Source organism: Ochlerotatus camptorhynchus, unplaced genomic scaffold (assembly GCF_037179485.1).
Source record: "Ochlerotatus camptorhynchus isolate MF236.1 unplaced genomic scaffold, CSIRO-AGI_Acam_v1.1 ptg000002l, whole genome shotgun sequence".
In the NCBI taxonomy this organism is placed as follows: Eukaryota; Metazoa; Arthropoda; class Insecta; order Diptera; family Culicidae; genus Ochlerotatus; species Ochlerotatus camptorhynchus.
In genome coordinates, this window is record NW_027040494.1 from 5,257,603 (window position 1) to 5,284,664 (window position 27,062).

Here is a 27,062-nt window from a genome sequence, read left to right on the forward strand (position 1 = left end):
TATAAAAAATATTTAAGCATGTGAAAAATCAAAATTTCGGTAGTTTTTTTTACGCGGCACGTTTCCCCCGCGTAAAAAGCAACTCCAGTGTACATCTGAAAGCCATCAGTAATAAGAACATTCCGTTTGGCGCTAAACTACGCTAGATTCGCATTTTCAAGCTTATTGCTTAGCGCATATTAGCTTATTGCGTGCTCTCAACTTAGTGTTCTAAATGCACTTCCACAGTTATTAATTGAGAGCTTTCGATACCAATACCAATGCATGAATTTGTATATTGTGTGGCAAGCACAATGATATCCTATGCCCAGGGAAGTCGAGAAAATTTCCAACCCGAAAGATTCCCTCGACCGGATCGGGAATCGAACCCGCCTTTACTGACTAGGCTATGAGGCCCCTGCGTTGCATGAGCTGTCTGTATTTTATTGCAATATACGAGCAGAATGCACATAATTAATTAATATCTCCTTAATACTAAATTGAATCACGATGATGTTCTTTCATAAAGTTTAAGCTTCCTTTTTCAGAAATTCTGAGCTTAATCGAGTTTGCTGAACCAGTTCTATGCACGAAAGAGTGAAGGAATTTTATTTCTCCATACATTTCAACCAATATCCCTTTATAAATTTTAAATCAAAAGCGCCAGCTCGTGTTACATCCGAATGAACTGATGTTTTCAGAGAGTGGTTTTCTCACCTAATGTTACAAATCTAGGGGTTGGCCCGTTGAAAAAAAAGATAAATAATTTCCCCCATATAAATGTGGGTCAATCTATTGAGGACACTGTGATAACCACCATGAAGTAACATGCATGCCATGAAATAGTCAGGGATTATTTGTTTCAAAATGCGAATTGACTACATTTCATCTAAATACGCAGATAATACTCGTCTACTTAATTTATCACATTAACACATAGTAACAGGTTAATAAATAAATCGGCAGCCTATAAGATTTAGCCACCTAATTACAGCGTAAAGGTAAGTTAAAAATCAGATCCGGTAGGGCCGTTTCCGATTATCGTCAACCCTTTCCGTATTGCACTAGGAAGAAGCAAAGCAATCACTCGCTTACGAGTAATTCTTGGCATAGATGGGTACCCTTCGCTGCTGGTGATTCATCATCGTTTGTATCATTTTCTCCGATGCAGTCATCTGGGCATCAGGGGAACTGGGAAACAGTACCGGACCGGTTCGTGACTGTCGTTTGCCGAGAGTAGTCGGTGGTTGGAAATAACTGGAATAGTCCGGTCGTGGAGGACCTCCACGGGCCTTGAATTGGTAAACTTTTGGAGTGGTGAAATGTTTCAATCCTGGTGTGGTGAACGGCTTCAACAGGTTTTTCTTGGGACTGTTCGATTGGCGAATGCCACTCTGCTTGACCTTCTGTAGAGTTACAGGATGGGCAACTTGATTATTGTATTGAGCGAATGGTTGGTAGAGAACCTCCTTATTATAATATGGACCCAGTTCTTTCTCTCCAAGATGGGAAAAGTCAACCGAGGAGGAGATGGGTTTCAGTTTCGAAAGGTCGGGTGCTTGGACTTCTTCGATCCGGATCGTTGGTTTGAAGCTATCTTTGGTAAAGTCAAACTCCTTGGAGAAGAATTCCTCCTTCTCACCGCCGAAGGACGGGCGGTAACCTTTGTGTTCGTGAGCAAAGTTAACGTGTGGTTTCAGTTCCAGTAGCGTTGGTGTAGGCCGTTTCTTTTCACTAAGCTCGGCAATATCCTGCTCGTGGTGAGGAACGTCCGAGCTCAGAATGATGTGATCCTGATTTTTGCTGAAGTGATTGATCTTCGATTGCGAATGATGCTCATCGTACCGAAAATGATCATGTTCGTCATGGATGGGATGGGCATTGGGGCCATGGGTTTTGACTACCTGTAACGAGTGGATTTGATTATATGAACGGATAATGAATAATATTAGAGCTGTTTTGCAAACCGCATTGAATCCTGATTTCGAGTCGGCCGTATAGTCCACCTCGCGGATTGATCCGTCGGGCTCTACCACGCTGTAGTGACCTTTCACGATGCCATCGTCACGGGTTTCCCACTGGGATTTCACGTCACCGCTGTGCAGATCCTTCACACCGTAGCTGAATGAGTACGATGGATGTGCCTGAGGAAAGAAATAGTATCAAAGTGAGTTCAATGTGACTCGATGTAATTTTTAACTAATCTATCCCATTTTAGAATATTTTCATTTAAGCTTTTCGTCAAGAACAAACTTCGCACGATGTGGCTGTCCAAACATAATTTATAGCACCTCCAGAGCGCCGACATCACTCGAATGATTGACAATCGACACACATTCATTACACGCTGCTGCCGCCGCCATGCCGCCGGTGCATTTCACAGAGCTGTCTCGCATTCTGAAGTGCGCCACGCGGACTCGGCCAGCTGTAGATGGAGCTACAAGGGTCAATAATTAAATCTGATGAAAAACAAAACTTTTCATCCGGTTACCTGCCAGCATCAGGCAACTTTGTTGTGCCAATTAAATTGCTGTTTGTTCCTACATACCTACTATCAACTCTCTGTCACACACTTCATTTACCATCCTATGCTCTGCTGCTCCCGCTTTGATCAATATTGCCCGAAAGCGGTATGTGCTTAATAAGAAATTTATGATAATTTTTATAATGGCTGAAATATGCTAAAATCAATGTTAATAAAAATTTTATACCTTATTAGCATGCACAGCCCGGGCACTGGGTCAGTCGATCAGGTGCAAGAGCATTCCGCCTCCTCCCTTTAATGCGTGCAGGGCTGACGGGGACGGTTCAATGCTCAGGCTGACCACCCGGGTTCAACGTAATCTGTGGTGGGGTGCAGCCGCGCAGTGGGTACTTATACGCACCGACATTGATTGGTTGGAGGCTTATATTTCTCCATCGTGGTTGCGCATAATTTGAATTGACGTTGAGTGAAGCCGGCCATAATTAAGTGCAAAACGAATCTGGCGCAGAACGCTGCTGGAGGTTGGCTTAGATTTTAGAATTTAGTTCGCATTGGATAGAACCCTCCTTAGAATGTAACCATTTACTCACCACCGTGCAGTCCACTGAGGGCAGAATGTAAATAGTACACCGAATGTCAATCCTTAGGTCGTTCCCGCAGGAAGATTACAGTTCTGGTTATACAAGTTTTTATCACAAAAATTGGTATTTCCATGAGTGTTTTGGTATGGAACGATTTAATATTATTACCATCAATGCTTACAATGGCACAGTGATACAAGAGTCGTATTCAGGAGGATATAATTGACAGCGAAAAAACATTAGATTTAGGTAAATACTTAGTGTCTTCGGAAAAGTTATAGGATTTATTTTAGCCAATCTGTGGATGTAGTTTTTTTTTGTTATCCTGTTACATTTGAAAGATCGTATTTTCAATCATCTTCGGCGAGAAATGTGCAAATTACTTTTTTGTTTAACTCATTCAATTATCTTTTGGAATATTTTGTCTAACTTAAATCATCTATAACTATTCAACACAAGTTATAAAGGTGCATACACAGCAAAAAATAAATTTTAATATTACATCCAAGAGGATGCACTTTAATCATGTCGAAAATCTAATATAATTTTTATGGCCACAAAAATAAACAAATGCAGTAAAAGCAGCATAATGACAGTACATGCACTGTTATTATGATAATTCTGTCCTTTTTGGCAAGTAACGTTACACCATATTTTCGATACGATTGAAGTGCATCCGCTTTGATGTGATATCAAAATTAATTTTTTACTGTGTAGAACAATCCAATAATGGAAAATCAATGCATAAATCGATAATTAAAAAAAAGTTTTCAGGGCACATCCTATGTTATTTATTAAAAAATAACATAGAAGATGAACCATGCGAGATAAAAAGCTAATATCTTCAGCAAAAGTGCTTCAACTAACTGCAACAACTCTTCTTTAAAATAGGATTGATTTGGTTTGATTGATTGGTTCATTGATTTCTATTGGTTCATGTTCTATTTTTTATAAGTTACAAAGGATGAGTTCTGATTTTTTTTATTGATTAGCATTTGATACATTGATTTCTTGCAAATTGTTTATTCAAGGCCTTATTAGAACCTCTGATGGCACCCAGATTTGCTGAACCAATCAAGTTGCTTCCTCTTATTGTTGGAAAGTAAAAAAAATAAGAAAAGTGTAAATAATTCAAATATCTCAAAAAGTAGATCTTCACATTATATATTTTTTGAAAGAAGCTCATGAAAAATGTAAACTTTTTGAAATATTGGAAACCATGGACACTTGCAAATTGACTAAAATCGATGAACAAGAATTTTTGGTAAAATGTTTGAACTGTTTGCTAGTACGCTTTTTAAGTAATTTTTACAGACGAAACAATATTTTAAACGTTATAAATCTTTATCAGTGTAAACAATTACAACAAAAAAGGTTGTTAACAAGAAGTTTAAAATTATACCCATAAGTTGATATTCTACAATTTCTTTCAAATTTCAAGCGTTCCTATAAAATACTCCAAAAGTTTTCATTAATCATAAGATTTATTTTAAAAATAAATTGTAAATATTGAAGAGACACATTTAGAGATTTAAGTTTTTAAATATTACCGGGTACATTTTTTTCCAGAAAGACAATACTTTTCTAAACAATTTTATCTCGGACGTCATTTTGATCAGAAGTGACATTTTCGTGCTACAATTTACTAAAAATGACAAAGACGTCATTTTGAAAAAAAAAAAAAAATGCAAGATTCAAAATGGCTGATTTTTTTTAGCAAAATTGATAACGATTGCCCATAACACACAATTATGCAAAGTTTGATGTGATTCGAAGAAGGTTGAGTCAATATTTTAATTTTTTTTATCGTCTTTGGCCTAGAACTCTAAAACACTTATCGAAAAAATATCAAGCATAAGAAATTTTTGAAGATGAATATTTTTTTAAAACTAATTTGACATATTGATGATGAATGTATCATACATTTAAGCGTGGGCATGCAATAATCATTTTAATTATTAAAAAAAATTCGTATAAATTGTAGTAAAATCTGAAACATCGGTATTCTGAGGAACCTTATGTGTACATCGGTATCAAGTTCAAAAATCGGTACAAATACCGATAAATCGGTATATCTGGCAACGCTGCTTGGTTATTTCGTATTTTTCATGTTTCAAATCGTAGTATGAAAATATTGCGTCTAATCTAAATGATATCTCAGGCTTTTATACTTGAATAAATATATCTTAAAATATCCTTGTTCAATATTCATGATTGCAAAAAAGAGCTTCCCAAACAACTATTTTTGTTTTATTGAAGCTTTATAGCAGTTGATATAACCAAATTATAAAACCTTCACTGATGACCACATTGTTGTAACAACCTTCTGTTAACCGCTATAAAATTGGCCCAGTTTTAATGCTATAATTAAAACTTGATACGCGAACTACCTTAGGAGCATAGGTTTTCAGTCAGTTTTATCACACTCTACACGTGGTTGTTCAAAATTAAAGCATAAATCCTCCTCCTGTTCAGAAAGTTTGAACAGCCTTTCCATGACTACCAAAACACTATTTTACAACCGCATAAATCGCTTCTGAAGAAGTTGATAGAACATGATACGCATTTTGACAACCTTGAAGGTTTTAAGTTGGGTTTATGAATACTAAAATATAGGGATATTTCTATTTTGTCTACATTAGCACTATACATCAAATAATCATTAAAAGATTACCTATTCAGTAGATAACTGTTACTACTGTTGAAAAATAACCAGTCACATGTTATTTAATTATGCACAGAAAAAATGTTGAATAATGAAAGTGCATTATCGCCTATCAATTTAAGTGAAAAGACTGTACTCGAAAAAATGCTATAGACAAAAATGATCAATCTAAAATTAATTTTAGGTAGGATATTTTTTAAACCCTCAGGGAATAAATATACACATATTAGCTATGTTTTTACAAAGTTGGTTTATTCAACCTTCTCTCCTAGGCTAAATGCTCGCACCTTGAACTTAACGCTACCCATCAAATCCTGTGCAACACTTGCGCCATCACAACCAAAACAAAGTGTCACCTTCCTGGGACCGGAGAAAGGACAGCAGACGCTTCTGGAGGCATTTTTCTTGGCCGTTGATGGTGGCGGTCGTTATATACGGCTCTTGAATTTGTTGTACCCACAGATCGGCTGCCACACTAAGTACTTTTTGGCAAATTTGTCGACCTTCTCGCGGTACAGCTTCCTGTCGCGGGATTTGGCCATAGTATTCTGCTTATGGTTTCGGTTAGGCGCCTTCCTTACCTTGAAGACAAGAAGTTTGGCTCGCTTCATTGTCTGCTGGAAGATCCAGACGGAAGAATTGACCTTCTTCGCCACGTTCCGAATCGAAAGGTTCGGATTGCGCTTGAAGTAATCCCTCACCTTCCTTGCGTTCACGGGATCAGTCGTCTTCGCTTTTCTTCCGCTGGGTTGTCTGGGTCTCCTTGAACGATTTTATCACACGGGACACGGTCGAATTGTCGTTTCCAAACTGTTTCGTGATCCACCTGCGGGACTGGGCTGAATTTTCCACGACCATCTCGATAACCACTTGACAGATTGTGACGATATTTTTCACATGTAAACATTCCACTCTAAACTAGTTTTACTCAAAATTTCACAATTTTTTTCCCCATGCAATGAAAGTTATACACAAAAGAAAGTGTTGCCTTTTTTTCGAGTACAATCTTTATTTGTTCATATTGTGTGCAAGTTTCGTTATTTTTTCGTTATTACTTGCCGCTCCTTAAAAATGCGTCAGTGTACTCTCCTAAATTGGAATTCTAAAGCATAGCATAAAATTAATAGTTAAATCTTAGCATTTCCTAGTCCAACATGAAAGCGTTAAGTTATATCTTAGCTTATAGCTAGCTTGCTGGTTTTATTTGATACAACGAAACAAAACAATACAAAAAGCATGGCAACCTATCAAAAATTCAACATTTCAACCGATCCTGTAATCAAGATGTAACGGTAAAGAATGTATGAAGGGTTCGTGGATCTTTCGGAAGTGTATTGTAAAGTATAGTAGTGCATTTATTATCTGTGAATCTACGGCCTCTGACGGCCTCTGATAAGAATGATGGTTGTAATGAGGCTTTAATGAATGTTTAAGAGTGCTTCAAGTTATATATCGGTCATGAAATAGTATACCGTAAAACATAATTGTATGTTCAAAGTGTTTTTATGTTTTTTTTGCCTTTGGTTTATTTTCCGTCGATCTTGTTTTCCGTGCTGAGCACCAATGCTACCGACGCCAGGAAGACAGCTCCCACAACTGGACCCTACCTTTCGACCCATCAACTCATGAACCGGGGACCAACGGCTTTACTTCCCTTCCGAAGGAAGGCGTGATCAGAGATGTTATGCCTCAGAACATCCCGGCGGCGCCGACTGGGATTGAACCCAGACCTGTTGGGGTGAGAGGTAATCACGCTTACCACTACACCACCGGCGCCGCTGAGTGTTTTTATGTTACTTCATACGCAAAGTTTGCAATTTTCAGAGTTGGTTGGAAAAGCTATCTAATATGAAGCCCACGTTGCCGAAAGCATTTCCATTCGATGGTGTGTTATAATGCAATTCTTCTTTATTCAACTATTGTGTTGCTCCTCTCGTCATGACCAACGTAGTCATCTCAGATAGAAAGCAGTAGGGTGGTTGCTGCGTGCTGTACCATCATCAACATTGTTGACGGCTACTTCCGCCTTGAGTTGTTACATTCAAAGTATTTTTTATGTTACTTCATACGCGAAGTTTGCGGTTTTCAGAGTTGGTTGGAAATGCTATCTAACGGTATGCCATAAAACATAATTGTATGTTTTGTTTTTGGTTTTATACTTCACATCAGAGTTGCGACCTATCACAATCACCGTCATCAAACAGCTGATGGTAGTAACGCTTTGTACATTCCTATCAATGTGCTCGTCGAAGCTCTTTCCATGACCATCCATCAAGTTGACGAAAGAAGTAAAAGCAACTGGTGAATGTCGTCTTCTGTTCTGATCCAGCACCGATCTGGTCATTCCTGACAATCACGATACTCATCTGTGCTCGTTTTGAAGCAGTTGCTGCTTTGCTTGTTTATGTGAGTGTGTTGGTGAGTGAGCCCAACAGCTTCCGTTTAATGTTGCCTGCTGTGTTTGTAACTCACACACTCGAGCCTGCCGAGACGAACTTGGAATGCGAAGGCATTGTTTTCATTTTCTTCTTTCGTTTAGCTTTTTTTCATGATCGTACTACAGAAGTCTTCACTGTTTTCGTTGTGCTTTTCATCATCGGCAGCGAGTGTAACGTTTTGCTTGTGAGCAGCGACCATTACTGGTGATTGTCGTTTGCCATGGCTCTAACTCTCACTGCGTGACAAAACGATCTGTCAGCGATAGTCGGTTGATGCGAAGACGAGTGTCACGTGAGTGTCATGATATTTTGCATCACTGCTTCACATATAAGTAGTAATACAGAACCACCTCACAGCTACCGTTAAAACTATGAAGTCTTAGTTTTTATTTAGCAGTCATTAAATAGTTTTATAGAGGACTTGACAGCCTGATTTTATGACAACCACAATAAACCATAATAAAACACATGTTGCAAGGAATGCTATGATAAAACAATGATAAAGCATTTAGATTGTTATTGGGTTATAATTTGAAATATTTAAATCCTTGGCCACTTAAACATTAACAAGAATCGTAAGTCAAAATTTTGAACTTTATTTCTATGCAATATTTATGCACATTGTACATTATACACATTAATGCGACACATACTACTATTTGCACATTTATACGATTTCTACGATTTTTAAAAAAATTAGTGTCCAAGGTTTTCGATACTTCAAAATTTTACATTTTTCACAAGCTGTATTAGAAAAAAAAAATTAAATGTTGAACATGGATATTTTGCGTTTTTAAAGTTTTTAACACTTTTTTGGATGAAGAGCTTTGAGTGTGTTGGATTATTTCCTTTAAATTCCGCTATAATTGCTTATTTTTTGACAGATACGCGTATTTCGTCAACTACTTGCAGGATTCATCAGTGCCAAGTACTCAACACCACTTGGCACTGATGAAGTCTACAAGTAGTAGACGAAATACGAGTATCTGTCAAAAGATAAGCAATTATAACGGAATTTAAAGGAAATAAACTAACACACTTGTTGGTAAAATTTGAAGGTAAGTACTAAATAAACTGCAAGGTAGATATGACTAGAATTTCAAGAGATTTATTAGGTGAATTCCAATTCCAATCAATTGTATGTTCGAAAGAGGATGCCAAGGTACTTTTTAGTAGAATGCCTGTAGAGTTCTGAAGAGAACTCAATAAAAATATTATGAATGATTCCAAATCAATTCCAATGAGTATTATTCTAAATAAATGCAGAGAAGAATTTGAAAGTAATAAAATGGACTACTGCAAAAGAATTCGGTGGAGTATTTTGAAATTTGTATGGAATCAATAGGAAGGGTCCAAAAGAATCCTGTGAAAATGTAATGGAATTCGTGACTAGAAATCAAAAGTAATCCAAGGAATAATTTTATTGAAGTTTTTGGAGAGTAGTATGATTTTCAAACGAATTTTAAGGAGAATTATGAGGGAATTTCATGGTAATTCTGCGAGAGTTATTAGAAATTCTAAGCTAATTGTAGAGTGAATTTCAAGAGTTATTTGAAGCGTATTTCTAAATGTAATGTATACCAGAAGAAGTTCCAAAAAGTACTGTCAGGAAATACCAATATGATTCTAGTGAAATTCTTGAAATAAAATCTGTGTTAAGATTTTTAGCATGAGCATGAGCATTAGACTGATGCAAAATTTGAAATTTTCGCTCCACAGTGCTCAAACGGTTCCAAATTGGGCCCTGATTAGCCTCCCAAAACTTGAACTCATTTAGTGAGAAACTGACTTGGCACAAACCATTTGAAGTTTATATGGGAATTACTATGGAGAAACCATAATTTCGGTACATATATATCTCAAAATTCACCAGTTCACTCAAATAAATAGCTGAGCTGGTTGAAAATTTTCTCAGCTATAACTTTGTTGAAGATCACTTTTCGATCAAATATAAGGAACAAATATTATCAAGGATTCAAATCACTGATGTCTTATGATTATGCTCAATCAACTGTTCAGCAGGCAACATTGGTGTTTATGGGGCGTGGAGCGAAAATTTCAAATTTTGCATCAGTCTAATGAGCATGGATGATCGCCCTCGGTTGCTGCTCTGTTATTGCCAGATTAACTGTAATTACACAGATAACCAATAGACGATGCTTGGGACTAGCATTCATCCTCAATTTATAAAAACTGGTGATCTCAAACTTAGTAATTCCTGCACCGGCCGCGCCCGAACACAGGTCAATAAAGAAATGGGTAGGAATGTGTTGTCGTGACACTCGCTTTGATGAAAGCCAAGAACACCTCTGCTCTTCCACGAGGAATCAGTGGGATATTGGGTAATAGGTTTGGGTTTGCAGCAGGGTTCCTTTTGGTAAACGATATGCTGAATTGATATCCTAACGATCCTATAACGCGAAGGAGCTTGGGATTAAATCCATGGTCTTCTTATCAGTAACCACAAGCTCCTTTTATTCCAAAGTATTCACACTATAAAATAAAGTGATTAACAAATGTGGAGGAGCTTGAGATTAATATCATGCTGTTTTACTCAGTAAGCAAAAATGGTCACACTAAGACCACCAAGCCCCTCATATCACATCATACAAGCTACGATCGCGATGCTATTGCAACCATTCAATCTCGGCCCCGAAGGTTACGTTTATGACGATGTTTAGTTGCACAAAACACACGATAATCAAGCGATGTTACTATAATTCTCCTTAATATGATAGACCTTGGGATTTATTCAAACTTAAACTCGACGCCGGTGCCCTTTAGACAAGAATAAACCTCTACAACCGATGATCTATTGAACCTGGAGATGAAACAAGCTACGAAAAAGCGCTTATGCCTTCATATAATTATACTTTGACGTGACGCTCGTTGTTTCCATTTGGTTCTTACAATTCACATTTTTGGGTTACCATGCCCCTTACTTCACAAAGTAAACTACGACTCTCTGTGTTAAGAATTTTAGATGTACACAGCAAAAAAATAATTTTAATATCACATCAATTTGGATGCACTTCAATCGTGTCGAATATATGGTATAATATTACTTGTCAAAAAGGACAAAATTATCATTAATACAGTGCATGAGCTGACATTCCGCTGCTTTTACTGCATTTGTTTATTTTTTTGGCACACCATATTTTCGACACGATTGAAGTGCATCAACTTTGATGTGATATTAAAATTAATTTTTTGCTGTGAAGGCAAATTTCAAGATCCTCAGGCAACTTTAAAATATGCATAAGACACAGAAAAAAAAACCAATAATTTTAAGATCCCTAGACTTTAAACTATATTTTGCCATGATGATATATTCATTTTTTCTCTGGAACTAAAATATTCGATATATTGGACTTTACAATATTTCTAAATAAATCAAATATATGAAACAAAGGATTAATGCATTTCAAAATCTTTGACTTTTATAAATTTTTGAAACTTTAGGACATTGATTTTTTTTTAGGTCCGAGTTATAAAACAATTTTCTTTATTTTGAACTGAGCATCTATTTAAAAATGCAGACTATTTTTTTTTTCCTAAAATTCGAGGACAATGAAATTATCATTCAAAGGAATGTTTTTTTATTTTTTTATTTTGACTACACTACGCGTTCAAAATTTCCATTTGAAAAAGCTGACTCAGCTCCTACCCAACTATTCAACATCGTAGCACCTATGGGGGCCTTGATGAGTCACTGGCCTCCCGTTTATTTAGTGGATGTTACATTAACAATATCCTTTCTTTCCCCGTCACGGAGAATATGGGCGTGGCTGGCAATACTAATTGTTATGCTTGTCCTGCTCTGAACTTTGATTGGAGAGCTATTCACTCCCAAATAGTTTTCCTTAAGCAATCAGAGTAAGGACTTTAATGGGGGACACCTGTTGAGATCTCTAAAAAACGATATTTTTTTGTGATTTTTTAAAGTTATGTTATTAAGCAACTGAAAGGCTTATTTTTTAAATTTCGTAGCACAAAATAATGGAGTTGGTCGGAAATGCTACCTAATATCAACATGAAGCTTTATAGTGAGATACTTTATTAGGTAGAGAAAGTTCTGAAGAGGGTAGGTTGATAGTTCTGCTAGAGTACGGCAGTGTGAAAATTGAATAGAAGTTGAAAATTAGCGAAAGCCATTAATACGACAGCACTAGTCAAACGCATACTCCTTTACCTAACTCATACATGAATGGATTAGTAGGCTTGAAGTATTTCTTCAAGTCTACAGGCAAAAGAGTGCACATTTGACTTGCTCATATACTTTCTGTGGCTATGGTATAGTTCTAGCGACGTTTCATCTCTACCTAAATAATATTTTTTCCGCTGTTGGCAAAACCACATTTTTTTACCTTGCGAGACTGATCAATTTTGCTGATTCTTCTGTCCACGATGTAAGCATGAATTATCTAAAATCTTATATAAGATTTTTCGTATATTCCAACTTTTCGAGTTTTTACGCGCATGTAGGTAGCGTTAGCACTTTTTTTTTCGAACACCACCATTTTGGTAAAGTTGCGAATGTCGTAAAAATCTTATGTAAAATTTTAGATTTTTTAATGATGAGCTCAAAATATTAATTATTTCGTATTACCGATGTTTCAGTGCTGACAATGCTTTCCCGCAAGCGTCAAAAACATCGCCTTCATCTGTGTGGTTGCAGGGCTACCAGCAGCGGAATAATTAATATTCTGGGTTGGAAAATAAAACCTAAAGTGATTGTTGTACGAAATGGACGATTATGACGTAGTAGCTCTCTACCCTATACCATAAATTTCTTTCAGTGAATTAGGGTAGTATTTAAAAAGATATCCGGGAATACCAGATTGAATCTAAAGATTGTTCTTAAAGAAGTCTGCCAAGAGCTTTAAGAACGATTTGAAGCTAAATCCTTGTGAAAATTTAAAATAAATCTGGAAAACTTACTTTTTGATAGTTTCCTAATTTAGAACATTTAGAACAACTAATTTGATGAAAAATAATTAAGTCTTTTAAAATATGTTACGAATAGAATAATAAAGCGCGTGGATTCCAAAATCCACGGTAAAACTAAATCTTAAAAATACTTTAGTCAAGGCCCACGTTGCATCCGTTAGTGATGCGTTGCAGAGAATCTGACCGTTAGACAATAGATTTGGATATCCTTTTGTAGCTTTGTATCTACTAACGTATGAAATGTTCGTGGTGGTCCTTAGTTCAAACTTAATATCTAAAAATGGCAAACCATTCGTATAATTACCGATATTCGGACATTCCCATTAGGCGCATAAATACCACTTTGAAAGCAGCACAGTGCGACAGCCCCTTTCAAGAGTCCTTCATCCTTTCGCTTTTTGAAAGGTCCATTGCTGTTGCATATTGGCGTTCCAATGGCCCCAGCTTTCGGTGACAGACCAAATCGCGACCAAACAATCCTACGTTGTCCTCATAATTCGCTCCAATTAGCAAATGCAAACGTGCGTGTGTGTGCCCCTGCGCCTGGTGAAACCAAATAATGAACTCAAGTGTCAACGTCTAATTAAATACCTTGTAATGTCATTATTAATTTATTGCGATCGCTATCGAATCATGTCGCGATCGCGCTGTCGCAGCCGCTGCTGTTGGTGCTGCTGCTGCTGCTGCTTTGTGCTTCTGTTTTCTTCTTCTTCGTCTTCTTTCTTCCAGCTTCATTCATGCTAGCCCACAGTCGGATAGCAGGGAAATCAGGGGGAGCCATCGATCGGTTCGCATATGCGTAGCTTGTATAACCCATTCATACTTTTACTATCGTTCGGTTGGTTTTGTTTGCCCACTACCACCGGTTCGAAACTTGATCGGCCGGAGCGAAAATCCACTGTAGGTGATAGAAAATCCCACATTGTAATAAAACGTTTTTTCCTCGCTCAATGCTATCACAAAGTGCACTTTTCTGTTGATCTTGACTTTGTCTACTATGCTCACTTTGAGGTGAGTTGCATTCGGATTGAGCAGCTTTTTTTTCAATTTGAATCTTTTACTGCCTGATTATTATAAATCTTTGGACGTACGGTCGCATGCATCAATTAAAATTAGCACCTTTCGTACAAATGCGTACATGCAGATCACATATATATCGCCCGGAGGAGGTATTTCGATGGCTGGCGCCAGTCTCGTTGTACAAATCGAATGAAATCAAGATCTAAGATTACTTTCTATAGGAGTTATTTTTTTGCGTTAGCCGGTCGGTTTAAGTTTTACACAGTTGTTTATTTTGGCATTGATCGGTGTGATTGATAAATGGAGTCGTAAACTGTTCAAGATCATTTGATTCTATTTTTCAAGAAATAGTGCTATCCATGACTGAATAGGAGTATAAGCAAACAAACCATCTCACCTTGGGATTTATCCTAATTTGTTCCTTCGAATACGCATTGTTCAAGGAAATACACGTACCTACTGGTAATGGAACAACTCACTTCTGAGCTTGATCATCGAGTGACTTCATTTCAACCTTTTTCCCCAGGTTCAATTGGGGATTAATTTCATGGTCAAAAACCGGGTCGCTATAAAAATGAAATCGTTTAATCCTGCTCAAAGGAAAACAACCGAATGTCTGTCGACTCGGTTGCACTTGAAGTTGGTGACATTTAGCACCCGTTCGTCCGCCACCTTCATCGCAACACGAAACGATGAGGAGTGTTTGATGCAAAAACAACACCGACAGATTGCATTCTCCGGTTGTACGGGTATTTAGATGGAAAAGTAGGTATTCGAAATGAGTAGCATGATCGAAGATCATCGTCCAGCCTGCGTGAACTTGCCGGAACGCAAAATCTAATAAAATAAACACTTTATAAACGTCAGCCGGTGATGGCCATAGGTGCCATAAATTGCAAAAATCAAGTGAATGGAGCGAAAAAAAAAATCAATTTATCGACCATTACATACACGCCCACTTTTTTGTCGCTTATACCTTTATTGTGAGACGCTTAAAGTATGAGAAACGAAACGGTAGAATGTTGATCAGAATCCGGCTAGCTAAGCCGTAGATCATGCATGACTGTGGCGGCCTGTAGAGTTTTCCGTGAAAAGTAGATGCTTTTTTGCAAGCATTAAATGTTGGGTGGGTGTTGGGTTGTGCAGTGAATTAGCATTGGACCAACGCTGACGAGGCTATCGAAACAAAGAACTATTGAATTCTGAAAAAAGGGCAGCCCTAAGTACAGAGAGGTACCGTTGTTTGCGGATGAAGTTTTAACCAGAATTACTTTTTTCTGGATTCTTTGATACAGTACTGGACAAAAGTATAGAACTTCGTCATTTTTTTTCTCTCAGAAAAAGTTTAATGAGCTGTAACTTTTCAAGATGTGCATAGCATTTTGGCTGCAGTGCAAGGTGCTCCACTATTCTAAGTTTATCGGTATTATTATTGGCTTGATAGGATGAGTCGAATCTGCTGAATTTTTTGCACATTTGTAGTAAATATTGTGGTGTTTAAAATGCCTTAAATTTGACTTAAATCTGTTCTGAAAAAAAAAACAAGTTATAGCCGTTGAATTTTTTTTTATAGTCAAGAAAAAAAGGCATTTTTTTTTTTTATTTTGGCCCCTTTTTTCCATTTTTCTGCCATCAGTTTTGTTGTCACTGTTTAAGAAATATCTATATTTTGGTTTATCCAAGTTCATCCAATGCGCCCCTTCATCTAACAAAGGAAACGCAAGTTCTGTTCCCTTGATAGCACATGTTCCCCTTCCGATTGAAGAAATGCAGCGACTTGGAAATCTCATTGTTATACGTCCATGTACATTCCCCGTACACCTATCAGCATATCGAGGCCCAAGGCAGCTGGAAATTTCTCCAGTACTACACGCTTTACATCACCGTATATCCCTAGCACCAATGCTAGATCGCTATCCGGGGCTTTTGGTGCTAGGTTGTACACTCTCATGTATTGAACGGAGCCCCTCGCAGGCGACATACGTACCTCGACATAATGGAAAATTAATAGTTCGTGGTTGTGCAATAAGCAATGAAGCATCGATTCCTCTGATTTGAACTTATCTATGTTCAATGTTGTCCCGCTATACGCTATGTAGCGATCATCTGAGTAGGATCCACGGTCAGCGCTTTCACACAGGTTTTTAACAGGTTTATTTACAACGACATCTCGAGTTGTTTGATTCCAACGAGGCAACGACAGAAGGAAACGAACTTCACACAATGAGCAAGCACTCCAACAATACTGCCCATAAAAGCATAATTGTTTCATCTTTGCTTGATTTCCTATTCATATGGGACAGTTATGCTTTATGGGCAGAATAGCCGATAACGAATAACAGGCTATCGAGTGATCCGAACCGAAAAAACACACAGCTACCTGTGTCTACAGCTAAGATAGCACTGATGGATTGCTCTTTGGAGCATAGTTCATTACTTTTTAATGTAGAAAGCTGACTTAAGTTCAATCGAATTTTCAGTAAATCCATCTTAAACTAGATTTATTCATATTTTCGCACCGAAGAGCCACACTCCGTATTTTCACTGAAGGTGCACCAATGTGCGCTCTCAGGTGAAAACACGGAGTATGGCTAGTAGTACTAGTATTATTCGATCTGTTTTTAAAATAGATTCACTGAAAATTCGATTGGACTTAATGTTTACTTTCTAATTAAAAAGTAATGGAATAAGCTCCAAAAAGCGATCCATAACTGCAATTTACCGTAGTTCATTATATTATTCGTATCAATTTTTTTCACTTTTTTGCTTATTACAGCGCCACTAGTGGACGATTTCGGAAACTTTTGACGTCTATTTGTTGACAACAACAATAACAATAACAGTATATTTTTTCAGTTCATGAAACGCTCTTGTTTTGAAGACAGTCCCCATGCAAGAAGAGCGTAGAAAAAAAATCGTGCACAGTCACCTGGAAAATCCATCGTGGTCCGCGTCCAAGCTGGCTAAAGTGTTGAATTTTCCTAGAAACACCGTATGAAGCGTGCCCAAAACGTACAGGGAAACCATGACGACGAATCGGAAGCCTCAAAGTAAACGCCGGAGTGGAACTGTCAACCGTCAGCTCCATGGAAAGCTCGTGAGGTCCATCAGAAGCAACCCAGGTATGTTCGAACGCAATTTGAGTAAAAAGTATGATGCCGCCCATAGCACAGTGCAGTGATTTTCTACCGCGAAGGCTTACAGGCATACCACGCCAGTAGGCAACCAAATTGGTTACTCAAGCAGAATACCGTAGCTAGAACCCGTGTTCAAAAGCTGTATGACAACCTGCATACCAAGTCTGGTTGCTGCATACATATGGATGATGAAACCCATGAAAAGGCCGTCTTCGGACAGCTTCCAGGACCAAAATTTGACAAGGTGAAGGCTGGAGGAGGCTGGAGGTCCATGGCAGATTTAAATTTGTTATTGCGGATAAATTCACACGCAAATTCTTGGTCTGGCAGGGAATTTGCAGCTACGGCCAGAAGACAAAGGTTTTCGTGACTGAGAAAATGATGAACTCGGAGGTTTACAAAACCAAATGTCTCCAGATTTGATTCATTCAGTCACATGATGGTTCGGTGAAATTTTTGCCGGATCTTGCTAGTTGTCACTATAGCTGGTAAGTATAACAATAGTACAATGGAAACGGAGTTCAGTTTGTTCCTAAAACCCTCAATTTTTACAATTGTCCCCAGTTCAGGCATATTAAAACCTACTGGAAAATTATGAAGAGGAAACTGAAGGTAAGAAGTACAATCATCATAAAGGCAGCTCAGATGAAAAAATAGGTGGGATACAATCGCCAAAAGAGTGGACGAGACCGTTGTGCGCCGCTTGATGGGTCGTATTAAGAATTCCTTCGAAACCATGACGAATAATTCATTTCACTTGAGTGAAAACCGTTTTCAAATCCGTTAATTCAAATCCAAAATAGACCCAAATGAAGTTGTTCCATTACTAGTGGGCCATGCTTTAAGTCATGAATTCGAAAGAACTAGTGGTCCAGATTATCGTGAGTTTTTGATCACGAATATCGAAACGGGTTTTTTGCGTGTTCACCTTGAAAAAATTATCGCCGTTCCCGTGTCCGTGATCGAACAGTATTAGATTATTTGTTTCCATTAAATACATTTCCATAAATTTGCCATAGATACTTCCCCTATATGGGAAAACCATCCACGGTGCGTTTGTGAAAATAATATTCAAACCGAAAAATCGATATCCATTAAGACCTACGATTAGGAATGGGAAAGCAATAAAAACCTGTGTTAGGCCATTTTACTCAAATGGGTACATTTTAAACTGTTTTTCCCTATATTGCACATTTTGAAATCACCTTCTTGAAATTTGTATTCCTATATTTCGATTCTAAAAAATCAAGAAATTGTCATCCAGACCCTGCCCGACAAGAAAATTATTTTGCAATTGAATTTCGTCCGGATATTTAACGGAATTCCGGATATCTGGCCAATAACCATTGGTAGCAGCAAACACATGAGTAATGTTTCGTTTAAATCGGAAACACTCATGTCCAACCGGTTTGCGTTTTAGGCTGGAAATGCTCATAAGTCTTCGATTAGTGGCTTAATTATACGGATTTGTTATTTTTTTCCCTTAATTTGTTTTCCGTCGATCTTGTTTTCCGATCTGAGTACCAAAACTACTAATGCCAGGGAGGCAGCTCCCACACCTAGACCCTACCTATCGACCCCCCATGAACCGGGGACCAACGGCGTCACTTAGCTTCCGAAGGAATGCGTGATCAGAGATTTCATGCCTCAGAAAATCCCGACGGCGCTGACTGGGATTGAACCCAAGCCTTTTGGAGTGAGAGGTAACCAATTACCGCTAAACCACCGGAGCCACTTTTTTTTTCTTTTGCAGTGGATCAAAAAAAAAAAGACGGTTATCACTTCAAGGCTTTAATTGAGTGTTTTTTTTTTATTATGAAATTTGGGTTCAGTGCCACAGAATTCACTCATTATGCGTTGTTCGAAATTCCCATAAATTATATTTATGGCTGCCTTACCTTGAGATAGGAACCGATGTGCGGTGGTGCCACAACTGATAAATTATTATCTAAATGGTCCCTGATCAAGGCGAGCTTAAACAATCGCCCAGAATGCAGTACCTTGCCGTAAACTGAGTAAGTGACTGCGTATGCATTGCTTGTTACAGATCTCAAAAGAGCATCACGTACATGGATGGCCCATAATCATCAAACTGTTGACCTCATCACATGGATGCTGAGTTTACAACAAAATAATGTCTGCTCCAACCAAGCATGGAAAATCCATTCACTCGCGCGAGCAGAGCAGAAACAAAATAGCCATCCTCAAACAGATTGCCGAGCGAGTAGGGGTTATTCCGAGAGTCGAAGTGACTTTTGTCACTAGTGAAGAGAGAAAAGTCACGTCTCTGTGCAAATCAAATGGAGAGTCACGTCACAACGACGTGACTTTTCTCACTTTACTAGTGACAAAACTCACTTCGACTCTCGGAATAACCCCCAGTGTAAATTATTCCAACCAAGTGACTCTGCGTGTAGACTCGGAACTGATAGCAGTAGAAGGATTGAAGGGCTGAAAGGCAGCCGAACAATTTCTCTACCGAGGGAGAACCCGATTGAATGTGTAAGAACCGAAAGCTAACGATTTAAATCTAGACCAACAATTGAAATAGGTGGAACAACCAAACGTAAACAATAGCTTTATTCACAAATTTCTGGAGAATCAAAATACACCCATGCAAATTAACAAGAACATTCGATAAAGGAAGTTTGCTCTATCAGATGGTGGTGTTAGATTGCGTGGATGTGTTTTGATTCTCGAGAAATTTGCGATTAAAGCCATTGTTTACGTTTGGTTGTTCCGCCTATTTCAATTGTTGGTCTAGAAATAGCCGAGAAAGATATTTTGACTCAGTTGAATTGGCCTCCGCAATTTTACAATATTTGCGTGACCATAAGTGAGGAATATTCACACTACAAAATCATCCATGTTACGCTCAGCTGTCCGTTTTACCGAATTCTACGTTCATCGAAGAAAATATAAGCAAAGGGATGCATCGATTAGGTTGGGACCGAAGAGAGTACCAGAGCTGAGCCAACAAGTTGAGTACGTTTTTTCGGGACCTTCTGATCTTAGAGTTTCCTAATAACAAATATGTTAAACGAACTGTATCCCGGATGGATAAACTATCCCACAAATGGTTTGGATGATACCCCGAACACGTCATTAAGCTCTCTTTTATGGTTATTTTTATTAGGGTTACCTCTATGCTAGTACTATACACACTTAGAAATACCTAATCTTACACGTGACGGAATCCATCTTTGACATAAAGGATGAGACGTAAACAAACATGTCATGTAAAATTAAGTGCTCCGAGACTGAAAAGTTCGAAAGTACGTTTGATTGAGCAGAATTTCGCGTCTATTATGACTCAATTTTATGTCAAAATTGACGCTCGTATATGTCACTCTCAGAGCACCTAAACTTACATCAGTTTTGCTAAGAGTGTAGAGATAGCTCTAAGACCAGAAGATCCCGAAGAAACGTGCTCAACTTTTTGGCTCAGCTCTGGTACTCTCTTCGGTCCCAAGCTAATCGATGCACCCCTCGAAAAATAGGAAAATCCACGAACCCATCATTTTATCTGTCAAACTTTCATAGCTAATCAAAACAAACATAGTGTAGTACTAAAATTTCGACTAGAATGGGGTACGTTAATCGTTTGCTTGGGACCAATAGGCTAGTTAAGTAGTGAGCTAACGGTGGTTTGAACCGGTTACTAGTATTGCATTATTTATGGAGTTTTTGAAGCCCCTTCTCATTCGCGTAGCGGAGGTGCACCAGTTACTTAAAATTTGCTCCAGTTGTGGTATAAACCAGTCATGGCCTATATGATTCGAAGATGAACTAGCCCGTGGCTAAAAATCTCCTTAATAAAGTATTAAAAAAAAAATGTGATTAATATGGGTAGGGTCAAAAACTGGTACCATTGCGTATATTTGATTGTAAAATAACTGGTGCATATGCTCACTTATCCTAAGGCATTTTGCTATTGGTGTCTAACTCTTTGGGACGATCCATAAATGACATAGCGTGGAGGATGCGGGTTTTCAGAAGTTGTGACCGGCCATGTATTAACTATTGAAAAATACGCTACGAAGGGGGAGGGGGGATCCAAAATTGGTCAAACATATGCTACGTCATTTATGAATGGTAACAAATTTAACTATTTTTTGTAATATCATCGGTAATTTTCAACCTGATGTTTTTATCTTTTTGAAAAGGAACACAGGTTGAACCCGAAAAATAAGGTTGAACACAATTAAAATGCTGCCATTAAGGCATTTTTTGAGTAATTTTTTTTCAATATTTCACTAAATCAAGCTAAGAGTGTATAGAATCACAGTAGGTATTGGTTGTTGGGATAAATTCAGTTTTTTACATCATGGCTTCACCGGAGCAAGCACATCGCAACCAGAAACGTTGAATACAGACACGCATAGACTGAAGCAAGAAGAACCAAATGAACCGTCAAACGCTGAACCAAACGAGCAAAGTAAATAAACATTACTGTTCGCTCAATTCACCAGTATTTTTCTCAATGATGAGAAAAGTGTTGAATTATTTTCACGAAATATTTGATATCTGTTATTTATTTATTTATTTATTTATTGTTGATTCAATTAAATACACTATTTGTCAGTGAGAAAAAACAATATTGAATTGTGATGTTTTATTAAGTTTTATGGTAATACAAATGATTGCGCTGTAACCAAAACAGTAAAATATTACAAAATTTATACTGTCATGGAGCGACTGTAATCTCTCGTCTTTGCTTTATTTTTGCAAAATGTTGCACGCACTTCATTTTTATTCAGTTCCGGTCGAACGTTCAAATTTTCTCAACAGCATTGCAGCACTTTATAAAATTCATTTGAAGCCCCTCAAAGAAACATGGTTGCCAGTGACATTGCCATAAATTTTCTTTGCGCGTGTCTTTTAACGTCTCTGACCGCGATACGATCATGTTAGTTTGAAAAGAAAATCCCGGTCTATCCGCTTCTTGCAGTTTTTGATCAAATTCCTGGGCAGGAATTTTATACCTCGGTTAACTGGAAGAGTGCCCCGGAAATTCTTCCGGGCTTTCAATTGGCATGGCATGTACAATCAAAAAGAAGTCAAAATTCCCCAAAAGTATCTTGTCTGGCATGTAATCTGCAGTTGTGGGCTGAAAAGCGAAACTTTCGTTATTTCTGGGACCATATGAACCAACAAATTTACCTGGAGGAGTGCATACGGTAAAGACTACTGCCGTTTATGGAGCAGCATGAGGTGTATTGCCTATTCTGGCCGGAGTTGGCAAGCTGTCACTACTCAAATTCCACCAAACAGTGATACAGCAAAAATGGCTGTAACTCCCAAGGAGATGAATCCAGTCAATACTCCGGAACTAAGGTCAATTGAGGAATAATGGTCAATTATAAAGCACATAGTGAAGAAAAAGGGTGGAACTGCAATCCACTATAGTCAAGTGGGCTCGTGCAAAAGACGATGGGCCGTGTACGAAGAAAAGTTCGAGCAATGGTCTATGATAAGAAGGAAGACTGAAAAAATGGTCTTACAACAAGCATAATACCTAGTATGAAAAATTAAATGCATTTTTCAACCTCAACAAGATTTTCGTTTCCGGATTTTTTCGTGATCACCACTTTTTTATTGTTCATTTGGTCTTGTTCACATGGTGGTTGGTACGATTAATAATTTATTGTTTAGATTTTCAATTTTTGTCGAGTCGCTTATAGCAAAGTAAAACTTTGATTGAAATTTCTTTGCATATTTTTTTTTCTAAAAGATAATAATAATATCTAGTAGAATGCTATATAGTCAGATTTTAAGTTGCACTACCGAAAGTGTACTGGCTCTTGGAAAATTATATTAAAATATAAAAAGCTGGATCATCTCACTGCGTCCTAGCAAGAAGTACGGTCGACTTGTTTCGCGCTCCGTTGTTTTGGAAGTTTTCTCGGTATTCGCTTGATATAAATTATCAGTTTTTTTTCTCACTAAGTGACTCCTGGCATAGTTCCCGGTAAATTGATAAAAAAGTGAGTTTTTTTTAGTAGAATGTGTCATTTTCGGAAAGATTAATCCGTGCTATTGGAAATTCGCAAACAAATTTGGGCATCATCATTGCGTGGTCACGCATACGCGCTCACGCATACCCACTCACGTTTCATCATCAGCGAGTGTGAGCACCCCTTTCTACATCTACATCGTTCATCAATCATCGTGCGCCTGTGTACGCTGAGTACCGAGCCTCGACCAAGTGCACCACAACGAAGGTCATCCACGCAGCGCGTCCCTTCCAGCCATCTGTGTAAACGCCTCAGAAGACGACATGGATGACCATTCATCTCAGAAAAATGATGATGTCGTCCCTGGTTCGTCGTCTCAGTCTGTCAATGGGCAGGCTGAGAAAAGCTCCAGATTTCGGCCCTACCCGAATGACTCGACTGGCCCATGGGTTGTCTATTTTCAGCCCAAAAACAAACCCTTGAATGTTGTTCAAATATCTGATGATCTGACAAAGCGATTCTCTGCCGTGACCGAAATAACGAAGGTTAGGCACAACAAACTTCGTGTGACCGTCAGTAACCTGAAACAGGCCAATGAAATTGCTGTTTCCCAGTTTTTCACACTGGAATATAGGGTGTACATTCCAGCTTCTGATGTGGAGATCGAAGGCGTGGTCACTGAGGCGAGCCTGAACCCCGAGATACTGGAGAAGCAAGCGGTTGGCCGATTCAAGAACCCCTTGCTTCCTCCGGTAAAGATACTGGCCGTTCATAGAATGAAGTCAGTATCGCTCAGCGAGGGTAAAAAGAGTTTTACCCCCACAGACTCGTTTCGGGTGACCTTTTCTGGATCTGCCCTTCCTCAATACATCGAGCTGGGAAAACTTCGTCTTCCTGTGCAGTTGTTTGTACCTCGGGTCATGAACTGCCAGAATTGTAAGCGGTTGGGACATACGGCCTCCCACTGCGGCAACAAGGCACGCTGCTCCACATGCGGGGAGAAGCATGAGGATGGCGCCTGCGCAGCTACTGCACCAAAATGCGTGTACTGCGACGGAACTCCTCCTCATGCTCTCTCGTCGTGCCCGCCGTACAAACAGCTCGGGGACAAAATGAAACGCTCCCTTAAGGAACGTTCCAGGCGGTCTTTTGCAGAAATGCTTAAGACAGCCACGCCATCGAACAATGACAAAAATCCCTTTTCTCTTTTGTCAGATGACGAGACTGACTCTGACTTGGCTGAGGAGGGAACTTCTTTCAGTTTTCCGGAAGGTTCTGCACGGAAACGAAAGCGCATCCGTTCGCGGATTGTTGCAAATAAAGGACCCCAAATCAGCTTGCCCAAATCAAGGAGTGGTGGAAAAAAGGAGACTTCTACTCCTCCTGGATTCCGCAGAACTAACTATACCCAAGATTTTCCACCTCTTCCGGGGACATCCAAAACCCCTGATGCCCTAATTTTAAGAACAGAAACCCCTTCTTCATCTGGGTTGTTCTCATTTGATGACATTGTGGACGGTATTCTCAAATACCTCAACATTTCTGATCCTCTGAAAAGCATTGTCCTCACATTGCTTCCCACTGTGAAATCCTTCTTGAAGCAACTGACTTCAAAATGACCCCTTCTTGCAGCTATCATCTCCTTCGATGGATAATTTTCAAAACGAGGTCGGGGATTTGATCACTGTTCTACAGTGGAATTGTCGAAGTCTTATTCCGAAATTAGATTCGTTCAAGTATTTAGTCCATAACAATAATTGCGATGCATTTGCCCTCTGTGAAACATGGCTCTCTTCAGAAATTGATCTCCCTTTTTTTGATTTTAACATTATTCGATTGGATCGTGAGGATTCACGTGGAGGAGGGGTACTTTTGGGGATCAAAAAGTGCCATTCCTTCTATAGAGTGAATCTTCCCGAATTCCCCGGTATTGAAGTTGTCGCATGTCAGGCTACCATTAAAGGTAAGAGCCTTTGTATTGCTTCTGTATATATTGCTCCTAGAGTCTCTGTTAATCTCAAACAACTTTTCGACATATGTGCGGTACTTCCCGCTCCATGGTTGATCATGGGAGATTTTAACTCCCACGGTACAGGCTGGGGGGAGCTGTACGATGATAACCGTTCTACTTTGATTTATGATCTCTGCGACAACTTCAACATGACAATACTTAACAATGGAGAAGTAACACGTTTGGCTGGTCCATCCTCGAATGGTAGCAGATTAGACCTCACCTTTTGCACTAATTCACTATCGTTAGATTGCACTTGGCATGTTATCCAGGATCCGCACGGTAGTGATCATCTGCCGATCAAAATTTCGATTGCCAGTGGGTTCAACTCGTCAGAATCCGTTAACGTCGCGTATGATCTAACCCGTAACATTGATTGGACTAAGTTCCAATCCGCGATAGACGATACAGTATCGTCAGTGGAAGAGCTTCCGCCGTTGGAGGAATATAATTTCCTCTCTAATCTCATCGTCGACAGCGCACTTCAAGCTCAAAAACGACCGGTGCCGCGATCGTCTATTCGTAAGAAAACACCATCTGGCTCTGGTGGGATCAACAATGCACGGAGGTTTACCGTAAAAAGTCCGACGCGTTTAAACTTTTTTCGACGCATACACATCTCTTGAACGCGAACTTAAGAGCTTCATTAAGGTGAAAAAACGGTTACTGGCGGCAGTTTGTAGACGGATTGTCGCGCGAAACGTCTATGAATACGCTTTGGAGTACGGCGCGTATGCGTAACCGGTCTACTAACAACGAAAGCGAGGAATGCTCGGATCGATGGATTCTTAAATTCGCGCGAAAAGTGTTTCCGGATTCCGTGCCGTCGCAGTTGATTCCTCGCGAAACCGAGAATTCGGTAGCCGAAATCAGCCAGCCTTTTTCAATGCTGGAGCTCTCACTCGCGCTCCTTTCGTGTGGCAATTCTGCCTCGGGATCTGATAGAATCAAGTTCAACTTGCTGAAAAACCTCCCAGACGTCGCTAAGAGGCGCATGTTGAACTTGCAGAACAATCAGTTCTTGGAGCTCAATATTGTTCCCGACGATTGGAGACGAGTGAGGGTGATAGCTATTAAAAAGCCTGATAAACCCGCGTCGGATCACAATTCGTATCGGCCCATCGCGATGCTGTCGTGCATTCGGAAATTGATGGAGAAAATGATCCTTTTTCGCCTCTACAAATGGGTTGAGACGAACCACCTTCTTTCAGATACTCAATTTGGTTTCCGTTGGGGCAAGGGAACGAACGACTGTCTCACGTTGCTTTCCTCGGAAATTCAGTTGGCTTTTGCTAAGAAAGAGCAAATGGCTTCTGTGTTCTTGGATATCAAGGGGGCTTTTGATTCAGTATCCGTTGAAGTTCTTTCAGAGAAACTTTACGCTTGTGGATTGTCTCCATTAATGAATAATTTTTTGTACAATTTGCTGTCAGAAAAACATATGAGCTTTTCTCATGGAAACTCTACAGCTTTTCAATTTAGCTGCATGGGTACCCCCAAGGCTCATGTTTAAGCCCCCTTTTGTACAATTTCTACGTTAGAGAAATTGACAATTGTCTTAGTGATAATTGCACGTTGAGACAACTTGCAGATGACGGCGTAGTGTCTATCGCAGGGCCAAAAGAGGTTGACCTGCAAGGACCCTTACAGGATAAATTGGACAATTTGTCTACTTGGGCTATTCAGCTAGGTATCGAATTCTCCACGGAGAAAACTGAGTTGGTCGTTTTTTCTAGGAAGCATAACCCAGCACAACCGAAGCTTAAACTTTTTGGTAAACCGATCACTCATTCCATGTCTTTTAAATATCTCGGGGTCTGCTTCGATTCCAAATGCACC

At 39.0% G+C, this 27,062-nt stretch overlaps 1 protein-coding gene across 1 annotated transcript in view; it reads right to left on the reverse strand.

The window, feature by feature from the left end:
• Window positions 1–883: 883 nt before the first annotated feature.
• The window catches only part of Cpr76Bc (Cuticular protein 76Bc), a 61,157-nt gene continuing 34,978 nt past the window's right edge, over window positions 884–27,062 (reverse strand). Inside the window, exons 3-4 of the mRNA XM_065227141.1 lie at window positions 1,947–2,123; window positions 884–1,883 (exon numbers count right to left, since the gene is read on the reverse strand). Of these exons, the coding sequence (XP_065083213.1) occupies window positions 1,071–1,883; window positions 1,947–2,123 (990 nt within the window). The 3' untranslated portion in view covers window positions 884–1,070. The remainder of the gene's footprint in view (window positions 1,884–1,946; window positions 2,124–27,062) is intronic.